Here is a 24,588-nt window from a genome sequence, read left to right as displayed (position 1 = left end):
CCTTGTTGGCATATTCACTTCATTAATTTGAGTTTTAGAATGAAAAATAAAACATCATACAAATGTACAACACTACGTCCCCTGGGAGGAACTAGGAGTAAAGATGGACGGTAACACACAACAACCAATAAATTGATGGAGTCAGAGCAGATGTGACAAATAAAGGTGTCTTTTATTTTAATTATAAATAAAAGTCAATTGCAAACATACTCACAGAATGTGGGGGAAGAGGGGACAAAGGAATTGGCCAAAGAAATTAAAAAATATAACAAAACTAGGCCTGACTGTTCACTACTTCTTAAACAAAACCACAAACAAAAGGCCAAAGCTGATTATCAAAAAAAAGGGCTTCACTGAAGTAAATACAAAGGTGGCAACAACCAAACAGACTAGTGTCCAATGTGAGTGAGTGTATAGGGTACTCAACTTAACTAGTCCTTCCTTCCCACCACATCTATCATTGTATTTTAACAAGTTTGCTCTAATACCAATACAAAGATGCTCAGGGTGCTGCACACAGGCTGACGTCAGAGAGAACAAAAGAGAACCAGACTCTGAGGTGTGCTCCTTTTGTAGATCCCCTCACTGCTGGTTGGACAAGCTGTTACAAGTGGAGGAAGGAACCACTCCCATCTCACCTGTAGAGAAAACAGGGGGAGAAGCAGAGACAGCAGGAAGGGAAAGACCAACACACACACAGCACTATGTCCACTGCCTGGCACGTAACACAAGGTAAAAGATGAGCAATATGGGGGGTGTGGAGGCCCCAGGGTCCAAAGGGACTGACCCAACCATTTCCACTTAGGTCCTGTAACGAGTTCTGTATATTAACACACTTTAGTTTGTCTCTGTCTGTTAAACGTGGATATAATTCAACTTAATGGCTCTGTTGCTTTGTCAGCTACTGCATCTCAGTGTGTGGTGGAGGTGGATCGACCCAGGTCACGTCCCATCACTGCAGTAGAAAGGCACAGCAACCTGAACACTGCCAACACTTTTACAAACTATGAGAACTACATGTACAGTACATGCTGCTGTTTGTTTCATTTATATACAGTATACATCACAAATCCAATGGGTTATTTCATCATAGCAGTGAAAATGAACATGTCATTTCTGTGTTTAAGCTCTTTCATGAATTCAGTTTGTGTTGACACTGTTGACACTCAAGGCACTTTACGTATTAAAGGGGACATAGCATGCCCATTTTACCACAAGTTGATATGGTTCCTTGGGGTCTTAATGAAATGTCTGTAACATACTTTGGTCAAAATACCACAAGGATCATTTAAAACAGCACCCTTTTTACCCTGTATAAAACAGCCCTCCACAGAGTGACCTGTTTTGAGTGCCTGTTCCTTTAAATGCTAATGAGCCAGCTCCCTCCCCCTCCCCCTCATGATTTTAAACGATATAAATTACATATTTTATATGATATAAATTATCAAATATGCATCCCATACTTTGTATTCCCCTTCTGTTGTCCTGGAGTTTTAATTTTCCCAATCACATAATTAAATGTCCCCCTCTGCCCATCCACTACAAGCACACAAGCAGACAGACAGAGAGAGAAAGAGAGGGGTGGGGGGGGCTATGAAGACCATCATTTACCCCCGAACCCCGACATTCAACGGGTACAACAACAAGCGGAGAAAGCAGAATCGCGGGCTGACCAAGGGGCAACATCCTGGGCTGACCGATGAGGCCAATACGGAAGTGCAAAAAGCTGCAGTTCACTGGGTGGCCACTTGAGGCTGGCTCCAAGAAGGAGTCAATTCCCATTGACTCCCATGTTAAAAAGCCCGACTTTAGAGCAGAATTAAACCTGTTTACAGCCTGGTTCAAAAAACGGTTTTAGTCTCAATCACTTAGTTCTTCCTTCATGACAACTCTGAGGGGGGTGAATTTTTTTCTAACTCACTCGTTTAAATTATATAGAGGTTTGATATTATGAATAATTATCACTTGATGGACAGGTGACGTCACCGTTAGCTCGCGACTCCAGCTCCTAGCCTGTTGCCTGCTCGGCTTCACCTGAGCTAACAGGCTAACATGCTAACCCCCGTCACCGAACAGGACCTGAGTCTGTGGAGAGGTTTTACTCACATATCGGATGAATATTACGGTTTGATGTTCGGCTTGTTCCCCGGACGGAGAAGCTAAAGACGTCTGCGCTCCCGTTTCTGTGGTAAGTAAAGTTTATTTTATGTATGTGTTAGTGTTAGTAGTGATGAGCAGGTATCGGTGTCTCTGTACCTGGCTTGTTAGCTTAGCTCCGCTAGCCTGCAGGCAAGATACCAGCAGTAATGGCGATGCTAACGGGACCGCATGAGTTATTACCGACATGAACCGAGACAGGCGACTGTGCGTGTTTGGAGAATAAGCTCCACCACGTAAGATATCTAATGTTATGTAAAGTTGTTTCACTCGCCAACCCATTTGACTTGACTACGTTACACAGATTATTATTCTGCAGAAACAGATTTACTGTGATCAAATGAAACGTGAGTATTTAAAGTCACATCTGCATTTTAAGAGCAGCTGTTTAAAGTAGCATTACGTCTCCTAAAGCTCTTTATTCAGAGTGTTGGTGTTGATGTGTTGTAACGTGTTAGTGAAAACTAAACCTGTCGGCTACATTCAGTTTTTACATCGTTAATCTTAAGCAGACTTTACTGAATTATTGTGTTAAATAAGTGGACATGCAGAATAATGTATTTTTTTGTCACATAAATAAATTATAGGAAGTGTAACTTTACTAGAATAGACAGTCACATAGAGAACCTGAGGCTGATGTCCACCACCTATTTCCTAAGCTGAAATGATTATGATCTGATGAACTTTGAAGTAATAAACTTTTATTTTTACCATGTAAAAGTCTGTTAAGGAGTTAACCTGGCACATGTATGACTTTACATATCTGTGTATTTGTGTTGAATGTTCCTCTAGGTGACTCAGACAGCCTGCACCTGTGGATGTCCAACATGAGACACAACTGGAATCCAACCAGACTGAACACTGAGTCGTCACGTCAACACTGACTCCAGGTACAGACCTGTTTTCATAACTTACAAACAATCAAAGCAAAGTATTGCACATAATACATAATGCATTAAATTATAAATGCAATACTATTAATGGGGAAGAACTCCATACTGTACATTCATTGTCTTGGTAGTGCACTGTTTAATCCAAAACCATATTCAAATACATAGTTGAATATCCACAGAAAATAAGGATACAAACTTTGTTCATAAGTAACACTTCCTCTACAATAATGCCATACTTTTATGTTTCCTGTCATTTTATTAGTGACGTGTTCTGTCTCTTATGGCAAAGAAGAAAAATAAAACACTGGGTTTTTATCTAAAGTGTATCAAATCAGAAAGTAAAAGATAAACATTGTTCTGATAAGTGTTTATTTTTTTAACCAACCATAATGAATATAGAAATGAACTCTATTATCCATGACACTTAGCAATGACTGCCAACTCTAAACAGTTGCAGGCCATCTTTAGTTAAGGGAGGAAAACATGAAGTGTTGTGCAGATGAAGCTGGTGCAGGTCGTCCTCATGTTGACCAGCCTGAAGCTGCCGATCTCCACCATGTTGCTGCTGCCACAGTGGATGCTGAGGACATCAGGTGCTGCAGTGCTTCATCTAATGAAAAGAAGAAACTCACTATAAAAGGATGTTTTATGTTGTGTATGTTCCAGCAAAGACTGGTTCTTACAGTTTATTCTGTGTTCAGCAGGTGGAAGCACCACAGATTTCAGACAGAACCAATGTACTGGGCTCTGGGTTTGTACCCTCATTTGTTAAATGCACATATTGTAAGTCGCTTTGGATAAAGCATCAGCTAAATGAAATGTAATGTACTGAAAGAAATAAAACATTGTACAAATAGATAAAATGTCTTTCTACCTCATCTGTAATATTCAAGGTGATAATCTCCCACAGAGCTGTTGATAACAGTCCACATCAAGTCTCTCCACTTCTCTCAGTGTGAAAACATAATTATATAATAAATATGAGAACCAACAGTGGTGTGTGGAGATTATAATCTTATCTAAACTGTTTGATTATAAACCTGTCTAATTCACTGTAAATTCCATAACAGGCTAAATAAACAAGGTGGCAATAGTAATGGTGGTTATACCAGCATGTATCACAACATTTGTGAAACATATAATTACTATCACATGCAACTTACACATGTAGCGTATTGATATTAACTTATTAACTTATTAAAATCTGGTCACAACCAAACACAACTGTAGTAGTGTAGTTAATTTGCTTCAATCTGTTCATTACACGTGTTAAATAAACGGTACCTTTTATACCAATTACATATTAAAAACCACTTGAGGCATGTAAGCAAATGATTATGATAATAGATAAAGCAATAGGTTTTGTTGTTGTGTAGTTTCAAGGTTACTTACCTCTAGTGAGTTCGTTGTAAACATCGCGACCATCCTGAAGCAACAACACAGGCGCTAGCCGGTTAGCAGCCGTGGGTAGCATGTAGCCTAGCTCCTTAGCCTGAGCTAACCAGGTAACGTTGAGCTCTGCGGGCATGGCTCAGCTGTCAGTCTTCACTCGCGCTCCTCCTCTTTGCCCATTTATTGGTTAGCCAGGAACTAGGAGGAGTCAGCACCGGCAAGATGGCGCCGGGTGAACGCCTACTACTAGCCTAATTTTCACTCTTCAGAAACCAACGGGTGACGTCACGGACCCTACGTCCATTATATATACAGTCTATGGGGCTGACCTTATATATACAGTCTATGGGGCTGACCAGCGCGGAGAAATGCACGTCCCGTGTGAACAGTCAGGCGGCTGCACGCTTGAGAACGGCGCTGCGCTGCCCCGCAGCGGCGCTTCCGCGTCCGGTGTTAACCCGGCGTAACTACTGTAACCCGGCATACAGTAGAGCTGAACACTGCAGAAGTCTTCCACACAGCTGGCAGTGTGGAAGGAAGGTGGCAGGCTGGCAGGAAGCTCAATCGAGTCGCTCAAGCATGACGTTTCTGACTTAGAGGAACTATAACAAAACGCGCGAGTGTTTTTTTCCCAGAGTTTTGGGGTTGGTAGACATGCCAGTGTTGGGCCATGGTTTTGTGTGAAACCACACTTCGGCCTACATGTGCCATCAAAGCCTGAAGCAGCATGTCCCTCCAGGACTCCGTCTCCCAGGGGCCATTAAAAACCAGAGCAAGGAACTCAATGTCCCAGAGGGCATCAACTTCACACAGAGGGGTGGAAACCCCCCCCCAGGGACACAGGTTTCAACTCCCATTGGTCACTCTGGACCCCATGACCTGTGAGGTCACCGGGCCAATATAAAGTCAGGTTTGCCCCTCTTCTGACTCTCTTTCTGCACTCCCTCAACGGAGAGAAGGCTGTCAAGCCTCTTCCTGCCTCTTCCTACGATCCTTCCACAGGAGGGAAGGCTGTGGAGCCTCTTCTCCAGCTCACATCTTCTCTTCCCATCCAACTCTTCGAGAGGAGCACAAAGGTGCAGCTTCCAGCTCATCTCACCAAGGAAACCTCCTCGCCCTCCAAGCTCTACCAACGTCCTAGCAGCGATGCGATGTCCTGCAGGAAAACTTCAGCCAGCAACTGAGCTATGCCGCTCAACCGAAACCAGCAAGACGACACAAAACTGCGAACTGCACAGCAATTTCCTCTTTCCCCTTTCCACGGACTGGTAACACAACTGGGCTTAATAATTATACTAGGCTAAGCAAGACTGTTTATTCGATTCTGTGTGAGGTTTATAAGTTTGATTTGTGGTGTTGTGATATTTTGGGTACAAGTTATTGAGAAAGTAATGTTAGTCTGTTATGCTCTTCACAGTCTTTCGTTGCATCCAATCTAGTAACTTTGTCTAATTTGGCACACACACAGACACACGCATAACTCTTCACCTCATTATCTCTACAGGTCGTAAACATTCCAATAGGTGGGGGACGGGTGTTATCTCTTTGGCCAGTGACCATCTTGAAAGCACGCTGACTCACACAGACACACACACATGTATACACACATACCTATCTTTGTTTAGACCGTTAGTAATTTGTGTTTTTATACTTTATTATATTCATAATAAATGTTTTTCTTTCACAAATGTTTTTCCATTAATGTTGCATAAGTGAATTTCGCCAACCTCTACACTGTCAAGAACCCCATATCTTTCAACTTAGCTAACTATCTATATGGTAATTTTGGTTATAGTTATTAATTTAATTGTTAATCAGAGTTCCAAATTTGTAGTTAGAACCTTTATGAGACTTAATCAATAAATTGGCTATCTTTTCCCTTCCTTTGAAGGGTGGTGCCCCGAGGTAACTTTAATCAATTAAAGTTATTATTTAATATTAATAATAAAATATTAATATTTAATATTTTTATCTTGATAACCAAATTTATTGAATGCCGAAAGGCACACCATTTTATGGTATCACGTTTGATGCATTATGGCACAACACCAGATACCCACATTAACCTGTAGAAGCACTAACAAAGTGGAATTTGCATGCTATGTCCCCTTTAAGGTCCAGACCTTGAATATAACAGAGAAACCCAACAATTTCCAAAATGAACAAGCACTATGGCTTCAGTAAAACTAAGTTAATCTACTTAAAGTATGAAAGGTAAAGTGCAGCCCATTCTCTGCTCTGTCTCCTGTATATTGTTTAACACAATGCAAGTCCACACTGTCATATATCTCTTTTAAATGCAGTCATGGACGGGGTTTATTTCACAACTGAGTCTTGGTGGTGGCCTCTTCCAAATCCATTTTACATGAATCTTCCTCCACAAGTGCTACTGCTGCAGGAGGCGTGGTCTAATCTTACCGGTCTGGTTGGATTTCTGGTTTTAAATGTGAGTCTAATTCTTTAGACATTATTCAGAAATCATTTAAAAACCTGTGGTTATTTGTTGCCCCTTTGCAAACATGTGAGTAAGAAAACAAAGGATTTGTTTATAAAGTGTAAATAACAGTTTTAATGATGAGGGTCAGACTCTTCTGATACTGGGCCAGATGCTAAGTCTAGACTTCTTTTCCAACACGTATACTTTGCTATTTCTGGAGTCTCAATAATTGGTCAAAAGAATTCACTGGAGATGGTCAGAGTTCAATGCAGTAGAGTTTATTTTTTTACAAGTTGTAAACCCGAGCTGGCTCCGGAACCCAACTGAAGTCTGAGCTTCAAACCCTCTGCTTATATGCTCATCCTCGTCTCTGCTGTTGCCCGTTCAACCAATCAGGAGGTGAATCTCTCCATCTCCTGATTGGTTCAAAACTTCTGATTCGTCCTGAGCCTAATGGTGTCATACTTTCCCAAGTTGACTTTGTCTCCCCCTACAGTTACGTCAGGGGTCGATTCTAATGGTGTATTAAAGTTGTGGTTGTTGGTCTAACTTTACCCCATTATAAATCTTGGAGTTTTGGAGGCTTCTGTTTCAGGCCTTACTCTATTTAGAAGGTCCTGTCTCCAGACTCCTTTAGATCCGGGGATGTCTATCTGCATTTTTAAAAAATGATTACATTTCCACACACTTAATATAGGTTCAAAAAACAATAATTCCAGTAAGGGCGCATACATGATTACATTTCTTTATGCTGGATACATGGTGCTGTCTGGTGAAAGCGTACATTTGCAACCAGAAATCTGTTTTGCATGGGCTTGACCTGTGCTGTGGGTCTTTGTCATTCCCTGAGTATAAGACATAATCAGCTGTAACATTATTAACCTGCCTAGCAACTAATTACATTTTCCTTCCGATGGAGACTCTCCTGTGTCTGGTGTTAATTAGACATTCTTCCCGGGCTGCATACAGTTCCTGATGCTCTTTATACACAGACGCACAGTTTAAGCATACCAGCACAGGGCTAGTTTTCTACAACATCATTCATTGGTATGGTTTAACTGCGTACAGTGATAGTGGTGTGTATATCTGCAGACATGAAACATTAGCACATGCAATAAAAGTTGAATTCAAATATTAAAGCTCAGTCTTTTTTTTCTTGTCAGAACCTTTTTCCTCCTGGTGGAAAACTTTCCCATCAGCCTTTTCTCTCCACTTCAAGGTGACGCCACTCAGTCCTTTCTCCTTCAATCTTCCCTGGAGCTGAAAAACAGAAATGGCAGCTATTTGAAATACTTTGAACAGATTCCTTTGCTCTCTAGGACAAAGAGTTATGTGTTTTTAGTCAATTCAATTCTATTTATATAGCATATATCATAATATACATCATCTCAAGGAACTTTACATAAAAGGTCAAGACTTTAAAATGTATAGAGAAACCCAACAGTTCCCACAATGAGCAGCACTTTGGAGACTGTGGAGAGAGAAACTCCCTCATTACCTGGAAGAAACCTCTAGAACCAGACTCAATGTGGGCAAGAAGGAGAGGGGGGTGTAAAAGAGGGAAGAGAAGAGAGAGAGATATGGGGAAGAGAGGATGGTGGAAGGAGGGGATAGAAAAGAGAGATAGGAGGAGAGGGGGAGAGAGAGTAGAGAGAGACCAGGAACAGTTGTGCACCATCAGGTTTCAGCTCTGACATACTAGTTGCTCTAATAAATACAATAAGAGTGATAATAATTCATGATAGCACAAATAATTCATATAATAATAATAATAATAATAATAATAATAATTAAAAGGAGAAGATTTAGAATTAGAATTGTTGTTTGTCTCAATTCTGCAGCTCTGGACACATAAACAGCATCACGTCCCAAAGTAACATTTTCTTTTGAGTAATTTTTGGTCTTTATTGGAAAGATGATATTTACATGGACACTGCTCTTTCGTGGCAGGAGCTGTAACTGCTCAGCTACCAAGATATTTGTCTGCTGGAATGTTTGTATTTTGTGATCGTCACATAGCAATCATACAAAAATCAGGATTTATGTTTCCTGGTCTCAAATAAAAAACTGCAGTTCGACATTAGCAATACCTGGAAGAATATCTGTCAAAAATAATTAAAGGAGTCAACGTGATTATAACTCTTCTTTCCATTGGTGTTGCTGCTTTGCATTGTAGAACATCTGGACTGCAGTTTTTTTACATTCACTCGTCTACTTCATGGTTATTTGATGATGTCAAACTCTGTAATACATCTGTCCAGGGTCTATGAGTGAGTTCATGTTTCAGGGTGGATTTTGGAGACTTGCCTCTTTCAGAATCTGTTCTTTCACAGCAGGGTCATTCAGGTCCACAGAGGAGTCCTGTAGCTCCACCCTCACCTTCACCAACGTCTTCACTGCTGCTTAGACAAAGAACGAGGAGAGAAACAAAACACACGTTTAATGTGGTGTGTAGTTTTGTGAAACCTACAGTTATTCCTGTGGAGATAGAACTACTCAGATCTTTGATTTAAAACACAGAGTGAGGAGCCTCTGGTCTCTGTGCTGCATGTTGCCCACAAGACAGTTTGATCAGGCCTGTCAGAAAAACTCACAAATAAATAATAAGCAACACTAAAATACAAAAAGATTCTCACTTGGGACGCTGTAGCAGACAAATGGTTTTCTTTCTTCACAGGAAAATAACCTCCATTTTCCTCCCTTCTCCAAATCTGCAACACCACATACGACTTTCATCGAGCCAAGTGGGTGTAAACCCTGATACCAGGAGCTGAATGAGTAGTTACTCCTGTCAGACCAGTAAATCTGAGGATCTCTGTACAAACCGATCCATGCCGGTCCGAGAGGTTTTATCAACTTGTGTATCTTGTCGTTGTCAGCGTTGTTCCTCACAGTGACCAGATCTGTGTAGTGTTCTCTGCAGTGCCTCTGAGCCTCAGACCAATTCGTTGCTGTATTCACCAGCACAAAGTCAGAATCCTCTAATGTTCCTGCAGTTAAGTTTGAGAACAAAAGAGGGATTGGTGAGATCACACAATGGTTTTCAAAATCATATCTTATACATTATGTTGTATAGTAAAGATCAATATAAAGCACATCATTACCTCTGTAGCAGACAAATGGACTCTCACATGGCATTCATTATCATTCCATGTTGCATACTTTGTCTGACCACACAGAGCTGATTGGCTTTGTAATAGTTTGGGTCATTACGATGCCACCTCCTATATTCAGCTCCACTCTGGTTGAACCCATCTGACCACTTCCAGTCAATATGACTGTACAGGCCAATCCAAACCTCAGAGCTGTAACCAGCGGCGGAAACTGTGTCTTTAAGTTTCTTCATTTCTTCAGTGTTTTCAATAGTGGCCAGGTCTGTGTACATCTCTCTGCAGTAGCTCTGAGCTTCAGTCCAATTCATTGCATCAGACACAAAGTGGTACTGATGGAGGAGGCATGTGGAGAAGGTGAGGCACCCTGAGGATGAAACCAGTTATTGTTGTTATGTATGAGGACTCAAATTAATCTCTATATTCAGATTTCCTGTTAGACATCATACAAACAGTGAAATTCACTGACCTGAGAGACACAAGACACCAATGAAGATCCCTTCCATCCTGATGCTGCTCTGTGGACTGTCTGTGCCAGTGTTCACCACTAACACCAAACTGAACTAGTTCTAGTGCAGCTTTAGGGAAATGTAACACCAGCTCCTCCTCTTCTACTGAAACTGTCAGTGTTCTGTTGAACTCTTTATGCAAAAAGGCAAAGATGCAAACAACAACAGTGTTCTCGTTTATTTCTGGAGGCATTTCACTATGCAGATAGTTCTGATCGTATCTGAACAAGACTGGTCTCTGCCTCCACCCCTGTGCAGGTGGTGAGTGAATGAATGTCTGTTTGTCTTGCTCACACTGTGGATCCAATGATACCTCTGTGACAGGGAAGTTTGAAATGTTTATCTACTAATGTTGTGATCACCTCTAATTCCATCCAATATGTAGATCAGATAAAAACAAGGATGAAAAGAGAAGAAAAAGAAATGATGACGATGAGTATTATTATTATTATACTGCTATCATCTATTAATTATTTTCATTATAACAACCAGTCTGAATATAGTTCCAAATCATAAAATCTATTTTATGATTTGGTGCTAAACAAATAAAATTGAATTAACTCATTACCCAATTCCATATCCTCAGGCTGTAACCCCACTGGATATTGAAGCCTGCCTTCAGGTATCCAGTGTTCATCTTTACAACATGGATGTGTTCATGGAGACACAATTTGCACCACATGTCTCAGATCCAGTCCTTCTAGGCCCGAGCACCAACTCAGCCCCAGCATGTTGTGTGTTTCCTGATCTCAACCAACATGATAACTCTTCTTTCCAGTGTTCTGTCTGCTTTGCATTGTAAATCCTCTCTGGCAGGAGTTCTCTGTATTCTTTGTGTTCCCCCCATGTGTCATTGTTGGTCACTTCAATCTTGTGATTGTGTGCACCTGACCTCATGTGTTTCACCTGGGTTCAGTTATTCCGTCTGTGTCAGGTCGTCTCTTCACTTTGGTTCTGTTCAGTCCAGCTCCTGTGTCTCTGTTTTGAGTTTCAGCTCTTGGATCACCTGAGTTCTCTTACCAGCCTTCTGAGTGTGAGCAATTTAATTTGTTGATTAAGTATTTTTCCCTGCACTTCTTGTTTTGTTCTGTTTCTTTGGCAGCATTTGTGTCCAGTTATACAACAAACGTGACATAATAATAACATTATATAATGTGACAAAATAATTCAATGGGGTCAACATGATAACTCTTGTTTCCAGTGTTCTGGCTGCTTTGCATTGTAAATCCTCTCTGGCAGGAGTTCTTTGTATTCACTCATCTCCCTCAGGGTTATTTGATGTCATCAAACTCTGTATTATATCTGTCCTGGGTCTATGAATGTGTTTCAGGGTGGATTTTAGAAACTTGCTGATTTCAGAATGTCTGCTTTCACAGCAGGGTCATTCAGGTCCAGAGGAGTCCTGCAGCCTCACTTCAAGAACGAGGAGAGAAAGAAAACACAAGTTTACAGTGGTACTAGCTTTGTGGAGAAGTACTTGGATCTTTTATTCACAACACAGTGAGGAACCTCTGGTCTCCAGGCTGCATGTTGCCCACAAGACACTTTGATCAGGCCTGTCTGACAATTCACAAAAACAGAAACTCAGAAATAAACTTTCACCCTATGGTTGTTTGCCACCTTCAACCTGTGCAGTTTATTTACGCATACATTTTTTCTGGACTCATATGAGGTCACCCTGACCTTTGACCACTGAAATCTAATCTGTTCATCTTCAACATCTTCAAGTGACAACTGCTCAAAATGTGAGGAAATGATCGAACCACAGACTTGAAATATCATGTTCAAGAGGCCAAAACATGTTTTATAAGTTAACCACCACCAACTGAAATCTAATCAGTTCATCTGTGAGTCTATGGCTGTGTTCCAAATCCCTCACTAATCACTGTATAGTGCACTATATGCTGAGTTCGCCAATTTTTTGTGGTGTCCAAGTGTTTACAGATTTTTTTTATACCCGATGTAATTGACTCATTGTTTCCCACAATGCATCATGAAAAGTAATGTACAGCCAATGGTCACTAACCAAACAACATATACCATCATGCATTGCACTCGTGGTGAAGAGACGAGAGGAGCGAGGGCAGCAGGAACAGCCCGACCTGTCGTTCTAATGTAAATAGAAGCAGAGCGGTGCATCACAGCACAAAGTGTGGGAAACAAGTATATTTCCACATTTAAAGATGATCATCCAACGTGTGTTTTTACATTAATGCTGCAAAATAAACATTTAAAATTTACTTGGGGATTTTCCACGTTGTTGTTGTTGTACATTTTATTCCTGTGGCAATGATGTCATTTTTCGATGTAGAAAAAATGCGCTGAATAATGTCTGAAAGCTTTTTGGTTCTTTTCCGATGAGCTCACTATATAGTGCTCTATATAGAAGTCACTTTTTGGACTTTTCATTTAAGTTATGATCTTTTGTTTGGACTTTGTTTGTGTGTATTTGTGTTTTTGGATTTGTACTGGATCTGAGTATTTTTCCCTGCACTTCTTGTTTTGTTCTGTTTCTTTGGCAGCATTTGTGTCCAGTTATACAACAAACTTGACATTATAATAACATTATATAATGTGACAAAATAATTCAAATGAGTCAACATGATAACTCTTGTTTCCAGTGTTCTGGCTGCTTTGCATTGTAAATCCTCTCTGGCAGGAGTTCTTTGTATTCACTCATCTCCCTCAGGGTTATTTGATGTCATCAAACTCTGTATTATATCTGTCCTGAGTCTATGAATGTGTTTCAGGGTGGACCTCAGGTAATCAAATCATCCTTGAAGTGAATATTTGTGTTGGATGTAACAAAATTCCCTGAAGGTGTTTGTGATATATCACATTCACAAGAACATGAGGTCACCGTGACCTTGACATTTTACCTTCAATCACCAACATCGTTTCAGTTCATCTCTGAGTCCAAATGAAGCTTCGTACAGAATTTGACATGTGTTCATAAAAATGGGGCAGACAAACAACCTGAAAACCTCCACCTAGGTGTTTCTGCACCAAATGAAAAATACACATTAAACATTAGACCAACATGTCTTTCAGTGTGGTCACTTCTGGCTGAATATGTCTGTCAGGTCATGGTCAAGACCTGTCAGACTGTCCAGAAGAGAAAAGTAATGAGTTAAATATTAAGGACAAGCTAGCTTGGGGGTTGTTCTCCAGAGGCTGGTGTAGTATTTTCATAAATCAGGGGCCACAATTTACACAGAGGGCCAATGATATATCAAACATCCATGTCCAATTCCTGATTCAGTAAGATGCACATTTAAAGATTCAGTGTGTAGAATTTGGGGACATCTCGTGGTGAAGTTGTATATTGCAGCTGAGTACCCCTCACATATCTCTCTCCTTCCAGATCTGCTCCCTATGTACATATAAAGTATTTAAATATAAAGGGCTCATTCTAGGGTAAAGACCACAATTTGTACAATTTAGATGAAACACAGTAGTGAAAACATCACTAGGATTATTTTATATTCAATTTCTGCCAATAGATCCTTTCACCTCAATCTTACTTTAGCTCTATAGCTTTGAACACACACCATTAAATATATTTAGAATTTGTTTTCTCGCTGAAGCACATTGTATTCTTCCAAAAGAACTATAATGGGGGAAGTTCCCTGATGCTGTGTTGCGCCCCGCCCACAGTCAGTATCTCATAATTATGAGATGCTAAGTCATAATTATGAGATACTAAGTCATAATAGTGAGATACTATCTCATAATAATGAGATACTAAGTCATAATTATGAGATACAGATTTTTATTTTCTTCATCACAGTGGCTGAAATGGGCTTCCATACGCAACAGAGCAGGGAAGCCGTGGTTTAGAGGCTGCGGTCAGGACAGCCGCCTGTCTCTCGGAAGTGAGCGACTATGTATCGAGGCAGAGACATAACATAATCGATTCATGTTTCCTGCTCCGTTCATTGTCTTAGCGATGTGCTGCCGCTGCATAATTATAACCAGCGCTGCTCCAGGATCATCCAGTTCTGGATGAACGTATTTCAGGATTTAAAGAGTCTGACCATTTCTCTGGTGACTTCCTCGACAAAGTCTGATACAATTCACATGTCTCGAAGTAATGACTTTGGAAATGTAGCCTATAATTCAAAGTTTTAATACATTATTTTGTCCATGGTGTCATATGTTACACAAGTGTGTGAGGTTCTTCTTCTATATTACCAGCAACAAAAGTGAATTCCACTGTTAAAAAAATGAAGCACCACAGGATGTCCTTAAAAAAAAATGTAATACCAATAAAATACCCAGAATACTATAAAGGACTGGTAGTAAATGTTAATGTTCACTGAGATAATGTGTTTATGGTTTAAGAATAGAGTTCAGCTGAGTTAGAAGGATTGTTGTTTAAGTAACCGAGTTTTCCAGAAGGCCAGTGAACATGTCAGTGTTTGGGCACGTGACACTGTTGGACATTTCCAGCTACTAATGGCTGCGGGTTCGGGGATATGGCGTGCTTCTCATTGCCTGGGAGACAGAGGTTGTCCTCTGACCACAGGGGGGATCCTGTGTCGCCGTCGCGCTGTTCTCTCTCGGTTCCGGATCATCCGTGTCTCGTCCTCACCACGGTCCCGCTGCCCCTCCCCACTAGAAGCGCTGCGGCCACTGGGGCGCCCGTGTTGTTTTTCTGCGATATATATTCCCATATTTAATAATCACAAGTTGTTCTACTGGATCAGATGATTGAATGTGAGCACCCATCCTCAGCAAAATAACAATATATTTGCAGTTTTTCTATGGGTGGAAAATGTTATGTTGACTGCGAATTTCAGTTTAAATGATTGACAGATGTATTGTCTCGAAGTAATGAATAGCAATGAACTCTAAAATAATTGACATCTCCCCTCTGAGCTTCATATCATCTCTTTTCATTCATCATTATGGAAAAATGATACATCTCAACAAAGTAACTGGGGCAGTCCTGAAAATAAACCTCTCACATTTTGCCTTTGCGAAAAATGTCAAATTTGTCCTCATAGTGGAACTATGTAGCATGACTGAATGTGGTCTGACACACGTTGGTTATTCTTGCATAATCATCCATAAATCAAACATGTTATATCTTAGGATGGGTGTCTATGGGCTGAAACCTTAAAACACCCACACTTCTGGCTGCAGTCCAGTGGTGTTTGGCATCAGACAAACCTGGTAATACAGAGAAGTGCAACAGTTTAATTTCTCCCCTATGTGATTTAGTGTTTATACACTATTTAAGCATTTATGAAATGTATTTCTCATCAAGATATTTCAATTGCCACCAAAGAATTACATGGCATTTGGTGATGTAGAGATGATGTTAGGTGTTGAAATATATTGTCTATTATTTGGTGCTGATAAGTCAACTATCTTTTTTATCGTTTAAATAAAAGCAGGCCAATCTTGCCTATGTAGCCTAATAAAATGTGGTCTGTCATCCTAATATTTTTTTCATTTGCAGTGTGGCTACCATGACACCATCAACAAATAAAGCCTAATTTCCACACTAATTAAAGTATGCCTACATTTTTTTCCTTTTTGAATTAACCCATGTTTGATCACATAAACATTTCACAATAACTGTTATGTTCGTGTTTCGAAGGATGAGGCTTAGTTTAAGTCCCAAAGTAGCTTCATTGCAAGATGCCCTAAGCAACATATATGTGCATCTTAGTGTTTTCTTACTCTAATCTTTTCTGCTTCTTTAATTACTCATATTTAACAACTGCTGCCACCTAGTGTATAAAACATGCAGTAGCATCTGATCACAACAATAAGTAACAGGGAAATGTCTACTTAAAAGATTCTCTGTGAAGGAATTTGATGGATAATATAAGTTTTTCAAGATTTTATCCATTGCAGTTATCCAAAGTCAGCAATTCTGCTCTGTGAGACAGGGTCCACCAGTTTTAGAACAAATAAATGCTTACAATAAATAGTCAAGTACCATTTGTGGCAATGGGTAGTTAAACTTATCTGCAGTAAAGACACAATTAGTTTGATCACAAATGTACAAAACAAGAGAGAAACCAGTGCTTTTATTTATAAAAAGTAGGACACTTTTGAGGTACTCCTTAATGTATATTACAACAGATTAACAAACAAACACAGCCAGTAATAACAGCTGACATGAGCAAGAGGCTCCAATTCAATTCAATTTTTCAGTAAAAATGCAACTGTGTGAGAACCATTTCCAAAAAGATTCTACTCAAACTGATAACAGACAACGTAAATCAAAGGAAATTTGAAATAGATGTTTCTTAGTCATTTACATAACAAAATGTGTGGAAAACATGACTTTTGTAAAAGGCTCAATTTGTTTATAGATCTAGCTTTTTATAGAATCACAGGGTTCAACAGATGCTCTGTAAAGTGTCATTAATACCACTATAAAATAAATGAAAAGCTTTTTTAAATAATTCAAGAAATTTGAAAGGAGTAACATGGAAAAGCCCAGCCTGTTCAGGCATTTCAAACATCAACATTTTTCAATAACAACACTTCCAAAATAATTTAACTCTACTTCAGTAGAAGGTGTCCAAAACCTTGGACACCTTAACACAACAAAATTCACAAAAGATTTCCTGTTAACAACATCAGAAAGGTTTAGAGGATGATGTCTTTTGTACCACTTAAAGACTTTCACATTGTCTACAAAACTGTACTGAGCTGGTATATTTAGATGAAACAAGTACACAAAAGCAGTAAACAATTTTGCAAATTTGCACATTTGTTTTTTGGTGTAGTAGTCCTTCAAGTGCATGAACAGACTGTTCATCAACCATTTGTTACAAACAGTTTAAGTGAGGTGATGACTTTCTTGATAAAATAGAAAATGCTAATCAGGAAAAGAAAAAATCCCCCTGAGCTCATAATACAGCTCCTGAGCTAATTACCACATCTTCCCCACATTATCTCTGTCTCACAATCACACTGTTTTGATCTTGACTGTCGGCTCTGATAAGGCTACAACCGGACAAAAATTTAATAAGAAAGGGAAAAGTGTGTACATGTGAGTGAGTGACAGAGGCACTCCTATGCAATGTCCATTGTATAGAAGTTGCTGGACAGTATAGTTTCTATTTCAGCTCGAAGCTCAGGATAGCTGTTGTAAGTTGACGGCAACTCCAAAGTTGGGCCACAAGTATGTGCAATTGGCCGCCGTGCCAGCCCTTCCAACGAGGTGAATATGACTTCAATTTCCTTAACGCAGATGACATCAGACCCAGTCCCAAATCGTAACATCTTCCGGAGGCCTATTTCATCCAATCCCCTAATGTACTGATGTAAAAACCGCAAACTTTGATTCTCTGCTGGTGTAGCTGGAGAGGCCGTGATCAGCTTTAACACCTTTCGCGTTGTTGGTTTAAGATCATCATACATCTTCCGGATTTCCAGCACACTGGGGAAGAACTTCCTGAGAGTTGGTCCTGCGACTGCTGCAATGTTATCCAGTGCATATTTCGGTTGCTGGATTATTTGCTTGTGGGCCACTTGGAGAAGCACAGCTTTCAAGTTTTCTTGTGTTGGTACTGTTCTTACTCCCATGCGATCCATAAGATCAAGGAACTCATCTTCATCATCACCAACTAGAACCTCTTGCAAAGCAGTGGACAAGAGATCACGCTCAGACTGACTAAGATACAACATCAGGGAGTCAAACAGTAAATCAGGTGAGACAGAATGTTCACCAAATGTGACTGCTGCTGTAAAGGCTTGAGCGAGCCGAGAGGGGAAATATCCATGGTCCTTCAATCCCTTGACCATTATTCTACCAACAGATCTCCATTCTTCTTCTTGCCATTTTGGGGATAGCGATGGAACCCTCACATCTGCACGTCTAAAAATTCTGTCCAGAAGGTAGCATATACGTCCCTGGACACACCATCCACATCTGCACCAATTTCATCAATGAAGCTGTATTTCACAGAGTAGCTTATCATGGCTTCATCCTTGAATTGAGTAATCAGTTCTTCTAAGAGATTCGCTCTGTGAAGTTTCACAGTCACATGCAAAAGTTCACAAGAAGGACTTGGTGGGGCAGCAGGAACTGTCTCAGAATGAATAGGAGTTGAGGTGTAGGTGTTAGCGTTTATTTGTGCCTCTTCTATTGGGAGGATAGGCTCAAATGGCACTGTATCATCGAAAACACCTAAAAATGACTTCCGATGTATTGTACAAAGATGTAAGACCAATAATCTCAACAGCAGTAGAGACAAACGCTGACATTTTGTTGGTACTTTGCCCATCATCTTCCACAGTGTGTGTTTGCTGTTCACTGTCTGGTGTTTTCTGTGTCAGCTGCTCAACATTTTCTGCTGTGTTTTTCTCTTGCTTGTCTGCGTCTGTCTGTTTATCAGCTCCCTCTGCCATTTCTATGAACATGTCTTCTCTATTGGTCGGATGCTCTGTGAATAGGTAAAATCTTAACACCCCCAATTTATGTGTCTCATAGAGTTCTCCCACACTAATACTGTCATCAAGGTATGCTTCCTGAAAGTCAACAATATCGTGACTAAACTCCTCCCACTTTCCATTTCTCGATTTCTCATTTGGGAAAAATAGCCTCTTAGCATGTGACAGAATGTCTTTCTTTGTGGCTGTCTTGGAAATATCAAGAAGTCTGGTTCCTCCACCATTGCGTTTTCTCACCTGTCTCTTATCATTTATCCAGCCTAACTCTATTTTTCTTGTCACCTTTGAGGCCCTTTTATTATTTCTTAGATGCATCTTTGTTGGTTGCATAGAATGCTCTTCCTCAGAATCTTGAAGTCTGTCTTTGTTGCTTTTTGTGTACATTTTTCTTTTTAGTTTTTCAAACATGGACAGTCTTTTTGAATCAACTCCACCTCTTTTCTGTTTTCCCATACAGAACCGCCTTGTAGCAATCCTATCATCATATGCTGGAATGTAAGCAAAGTGTCATCATCAATTTCTTCAACTACTGAGGTGTCAATCTGTAATTAAAACAAAACAACACATTAAGACATTATCGTTAACTTAAGTGTAAGAGACTGGCTTAAAAATACACCTAAAGTATAACCAAAATTGTTTATTTCTGTGCTGAAATTATCCTCTCCCTGTTCTGAGACTTACACGATCCTGCTGCATTTTCTGAATATTCTCCTCAGGAATACCTCGACTCTGAAGAAATATCCTCAGACCATCATCTTGTGGGAGGGGGGTATTTGAGGATGTAGCCATTGCTGGTTCTGTACAAATGTAGGAAAAATGCAGAATCTATGCACATTACTGTTAACAGGTAGGCTTATTCCTTCTGCCTACCTGCACAGCGAAATAATAATTCTAAGGGATGAACAGACGTTCAGACGTTTGTCTCTTCAGCCATCAATCTCGTGGCATTGTTTATTGCAGAACTGTGCACAACCTGCTGCTCTCCGTGAGAGTCAGGTACAGGGTGAGAGAGGGTAAACATCCCCCTTATAAGGTAGTGGTGTCATCAGTCACACGTGACTCCATGCCATATGAGGCGCAACAGCGCCTCCTCCTGAACAAATATAGTTACATGCATTCATACACTTATCCACTCTCAACACTCCCACTTATGGGACTTACATTCGTCACGAAGGGCAAGACACATTCGCCACGAAGGGCAAGACACATTCGCCAAGGAGAACAAGACACATTCGCCAAGGAGAACAAGACGAATTCTCTCCTATCCGGCCCAGCTCAATCCCCGCTGCCACCTTGCGAATCAGCTGTTCGCGCATCAACGAACCGTGGACCAGCAACAAGTAAGAGGCTTATGTCTGGGCAGAGACTAGTTTAAACATTAGTGTGTTATTATTTGAGTATATATTTCTGTAGTCCCTTTCTTTTGTGCCAGCGTGTCGTGACGAATCTGCGTTTCCGGCCACATCGCTGCACTGTTTACCGTTAGATCAATTTTGCGGAGATTTGAACCCATTAAAAGATCGGTACACAGCTGGACGGATCTTAATTCGTCCGCTTGGGTACCGAGTGGTAAAGTCCCCGCAAAGTTGTCTCTGGCGGTGTTTGAGATCTCCTCTGATCATTCTTTGCATGTGTCCTTTTCTCTCTCTCTCTCTTTTCTCCTAAACCCGCCTGCACACACATTCCGACCTGCACCCACACAATTCACGCGTTATACATGTTCTGGGACCTAGATAGTGCGATCGCATCTCGACGCCATTCGGCGCTTTGAACCACGAGATAGACCAAAGCATCCCTTTGTTCTCCATTTCCTGTTGGTCAAACCACGAGTTTATACCGCCATCTTGAATTCGATCCTACGTCAAATCACGTGGTTAGACCGCCATCTTGAATTCAGTAACACGACACCACGCGGTTAGACCGCCATCTTGAATTCAGTAACACGACACCCTGCGGTTAGACCGCCATCTTGAATTCAGTAATACGACGTCATCCCCCTCCTCTCTCTCTCTCTCACACACACACACACACACACACACACACACACACACACACACACACACACACACACACACACACACACACACACATATAGACCTACACACAGGTATTGCATGTGTGTTATAAATTGTGTTAAGTGCTAGTGTTGTGATCTTTGATATAGTGGATTCTTGTTAGGATAATAGTCATTAATTAACATTGATGTTATTATCTTTAATAAATTCGATTGTATTTAAAGTACCGGTATTGTGTGATTATTTCTGCATATGTATGTGAATACAGCTGGAACATGATAGCAAGTGCTTGAACTTTAACCTTCACTGTTCATTTTATAATCATTAATAGTAAATATTGAGATTTTATGAGACTGATCTTTACAGATTGATTGTTGGTCCCTGATACCCAGGGTGGTGCCCCGTATTTTATAAATTATAATTACAGATTCTATTATTCTTAATTGATAATTTTATTGTTTTTCATTAATAATTTCATTGTTCTTGATTGATAACTTTATCGTTTTTAATTAATAATTTTATTATTTTTAATAAATAATGTTATTATTTTAATAATCATATTTTATGATTATTAATAATTAGCCAACATCAAGTCAACCTACTATTGCACAAGATGATGGGTATATGTGAGAGTATGTTAATAAATCTGACTAACTAAACTAAACCAGACCTTGCTTCATTTACAGGTGTCAAGCAGACTGACAAAACTTTCAAATGAACTTATTCATCCTTCATCATCATCATCATTTGGAAAAGTGTTTATCTCATAGGTGGAAAGTCCCGTTCCAGGTGCTGTTAACAACCAGAACAGCCCTTTAGGTCCAAGGTAAAGCAGAATGGATCCATGCTTCAAGATGCATGCCAGCCCTTCCCCAGACACCCATGAAAAGGTGACGTAGAGGGAAACAGGGAGTGATTCTTCATCCTCCTCCTCAGGGCGTGTGAACAGACCAATTGATTAACATGGGCCATCAGTCCACTCACACAGCGCAGATAAAGACACAGCATTCTGTAAGTCTCTTTTTATCTGCATATGACTCCAGCTGGCATATGGTTTATCACTGGTGGACTGATTTACTTGACACTTTTGCTCTGCTTTCCGATTTTCCTTATTTTATTATTATTAATTAAATAATTTTACTTTATAATAATATATAGATATTTGCGGTGCTTGTGCCTCCGGTGTGTCCTCTGGGTTACAGGATGATTGTGTGATGTTACTGTATCGGTTAACATTGCATGTATCACGTCATGATAAATCAGCCTCTTGTGCCGCCCTCTCAGCATTTTTTTGCGCCCTAGGCAACCGCCTATGTCGCCTGCTCCTCCTAATGAGTGGTCTCAAGAGGAGGAGCTTGTTCTGGTAACTTAAATGTCCCGCACAAAATAAACACTGTTCAAAGTGCACACAAATACAATAAAATAACTAAATGAACTGCTGAGCAAAATAAATGATGACAATCACACTGACGTGGTTTAGAGGTGACGAGACGATCAAAGCAGACTTCACTAAAACCATGCACCTCTGAGTTCCCTATGAGCATTGAGTGTGTCTCTACAGATGACGTCCAGAAAGAAACATTGCTCCCAAAACTAAAACAATACCGAGGCAAGCAGCAGTTTGCAGAAGAGGTATTTTCAACATGACTATGATCCATCAAAGGACTTTATAAAGAAAAACTGTGAAAACAATGACCAACCGAAGTCTGTTCTGTGACTTGAACCCAACAGGAAACCTCTGACAGTTTTAAAGCTGAAGACAAAGAAACAAAACCCCTTCAAGCTATATCCAGTCCATATGGACTTTTTATTATAGTTGAATTAGTCAAAGTATTAAATTGATATATAATTACTTCACATTTTAAACATATTCAACAGAGGTGTCTCAGTTTAATGGAATAAAAAAGAATTTAAAGAATTTTTTAGGGCTCTGGATGAAGCTCAACATCCTTGGCCTCATTTTTTCTTATGTGGGAATATCACTTCAAATAGGGCAGGTATGTCATGGTAACCGCACAGCTCAGACTCCATTTGTGTTCCCAGCAAGGTGTTTACTACACAGTCCAAGTATGTTGGGAGACCCAGTGAAAGTGGGTCCTGAACACACAACCAGAGGACTGGTTGTATCACAACTGAATACAATTTTTCAGTGTAAGACTATACACAAACAGCACATACTAAATGTTGACGTAGTCATAAGATGCTTTCAGACATGCACTGAACGCCAGAGATCCTGCGGACATTCTCCGGAGGGGCTGTATGTGTGAATACAAATGACCAAGTGAGACTGCTGGGTAGAGGGACATCTGGAAAACCCCGCTGCCACCCTGAGCTGAAGTAGCAGAATAAGAAAGAAAAGACATATGTAGAGTCCCATTAAGTTGTAAGCCAATGGTAGAAGCTGAGGTGCTAACATCTATATAGGTCCGTGAGCGGTTGCCTTAATAATAACTCAAGAGAGGAGTTTAACTGTGTTGAACAGATTCCAAATTTATTGCCTCACAACAATCAACATACATTCACAGTTCTGGATTTGTTGTATGAACACGATGAAAAATGCAAAAATAGAGCTCTGTTAAAGTCCCAAATAAAAGAGAAAAATAAAGAATAAATGTCCTTTAAATGTTTGTGACCCCAAAAGTGCAGTATTTGCGTCCTTGTGTGTTTGATCAATATTATGTTCCCTGCTACCCAGGTAGGCTTTGTGTGTGTATCTGCTTATCTGTCATCAACTGACATCGAGCAAGTCAGTCGTCTCCTATGGACAAGTCCACGGCTGGTCACATCGTATCCAAAGGCTCATGGGACTGTTAAGTTCTCTGGTAAAATTAAACTAAATCACTGGTTTTGCCAGACCTAATGTCAATAATCTGCATTGTAAACAATACACAAGGTGACACCACATCCCTCTGCTCTGTCAGTGAATTAACTTTACCCTCTGTATGAAATGTGTTATGCAAGTAGGCTGCATTGCCTTGAATGCAATTAATGCATGAGTGGCTGACAATTTTTTTGAAATAGGAAAGGCTCTGACACACTGTTCACCACCTGCTCAGCACCAAGCAGCAGACAGACAGTCAGAGAGCAGCTGGGGAACAAAGTGAAGCTTTTAGCAGCTGAAGCACCAGCTTTAAAAAAAACCTCATGTGCTGTTGTGCGTATTAGCATTTCTCTGTTTCCCTCCAGTCCTTGTCATACACAAGTGCATTAACTTGTGACCAGAATTTGTGTAACTATTTTCTACAGCACAAATAGCCCAGTAGAAATGGAGGACTGTGAATTATCCACCTAATTGTCTGCACTTCAGAGGTATCAGAGGCAAATATTCTCAAAAACTCGGCTGTTAAACTGCATCTGTTCACATGGTTAATGACTATCAGGTTTAGTGACATGTTTTATGATTTGGGTGAACTAACCCTTTAAGAAAAAAACAATGGGGGAATTAAATAACTGACACACACACACACACACACACACACACACACACACACACACACACACACACTCACGGAGGAAGAGTGAGCTTCGGCAGTATTAAAACAGAATGAAGGAGACTAACGTTTCTTATAGCAGACAACCATGCTACACTGGCACAGTCTGAAAGAAAGAATATTTTCTCTATATCAGCTCACAAATAAAAGACCGTCTGGGGTT

The 24,588-nt window shown here is 40.2% G+C and overlaps 1 protein-coding gene and 1 long non-coding RNA gene across 2 annotated transcripts in view; one reads left to right on the top strand and one right to left on the bottom strand.

Annotated features, from left to right (window-relative positions):
• Positions 1 to 9,114: 9,114 nt before the first annotated feature.
• LOC118102218 (putative C-type lectin domain family 20 member A) lies at positions 9,115 to 10,340 on the bottom strand. Its single transcript, XM_035148274.2, has 3 exons — positions 9,984 to 10,340; positions 9,516 to 9,869; positions 9,115 to 9,278 (listed from the first exon to the last, which is right to left on the bottom strand). The coding sequence occupies exons 1-3, from the start codon at positions 10,015 to 10,017 to the stop codon at positions 9,163 to 9,165; spliced, it is 504 nt and encodes a 167-aa protein (XP_035004165.2). The 5' UTR covers positions 10,018 to 10,340; the 3' UTR covers positions 9,115 to 9,162.
• A 1,050-nt stretch (positions 10,341 to 11,390) lies between these two features.
• The window catches only part of LOC124851345, a 30,009-nt gene continuing 16,811 nt past the window's right edge, over positions 11,391 to 24,588 (top strand). The window contains exon 1 of the long non-coding RNA XR_007032385.1: positions 11,391 to 11,531. This is a non-coding gene — a long non-coding RNA (uncharacterized LOC124851345). The remainder of the gene's footprint in view (positions 11,532 to 24,588) is intronic.

Source organism: Hippoglossus stenolepis, chromosome 23 (genome assembly GCF_022539355.2).
Source record: "Hippoglossus stenolepis isolate QCI-W04-F060 chromosome 23, HSTE1.2, whole genome shotgun sequence".
Classification (NCBI taxonomy): Eukaryota; Metazoa; Chordata; class Actinopteri; order Pleuronectiformes; family Pleuronectidae; genus Hippoglossus; species Hippoglossus stenolepis.
Note: the sequence above shows the minus strand (reverse complement) of the source record. Positions and strands in the feature narration are given on the sequence as shown.

Excerpts from the sequence above, each read along its gene's own strand:
- LOC118102218 (XM_035148274.2), bottom strand. The coding sequence starts at position 10,017 with ATGCCATGTGAGAGTCCATTTGTCTGCTACAGAG. Across the intron at positions 9,870-9,983 it reads TCCATTTGTCTGCTACAGAG|GAACATTAGAGGATTCTGAC; the intron begins GTAATGATGTGC and ends ACTTAACTGCAG. Across the intron at positions 9,279-9,515 it reads TGTCTGCTACAGCGTCCCAA|CAGTGAAGACGTTGGTGAAG; the intron begins GTGAGAATCTTT and ends TTGTCTAAGCAG.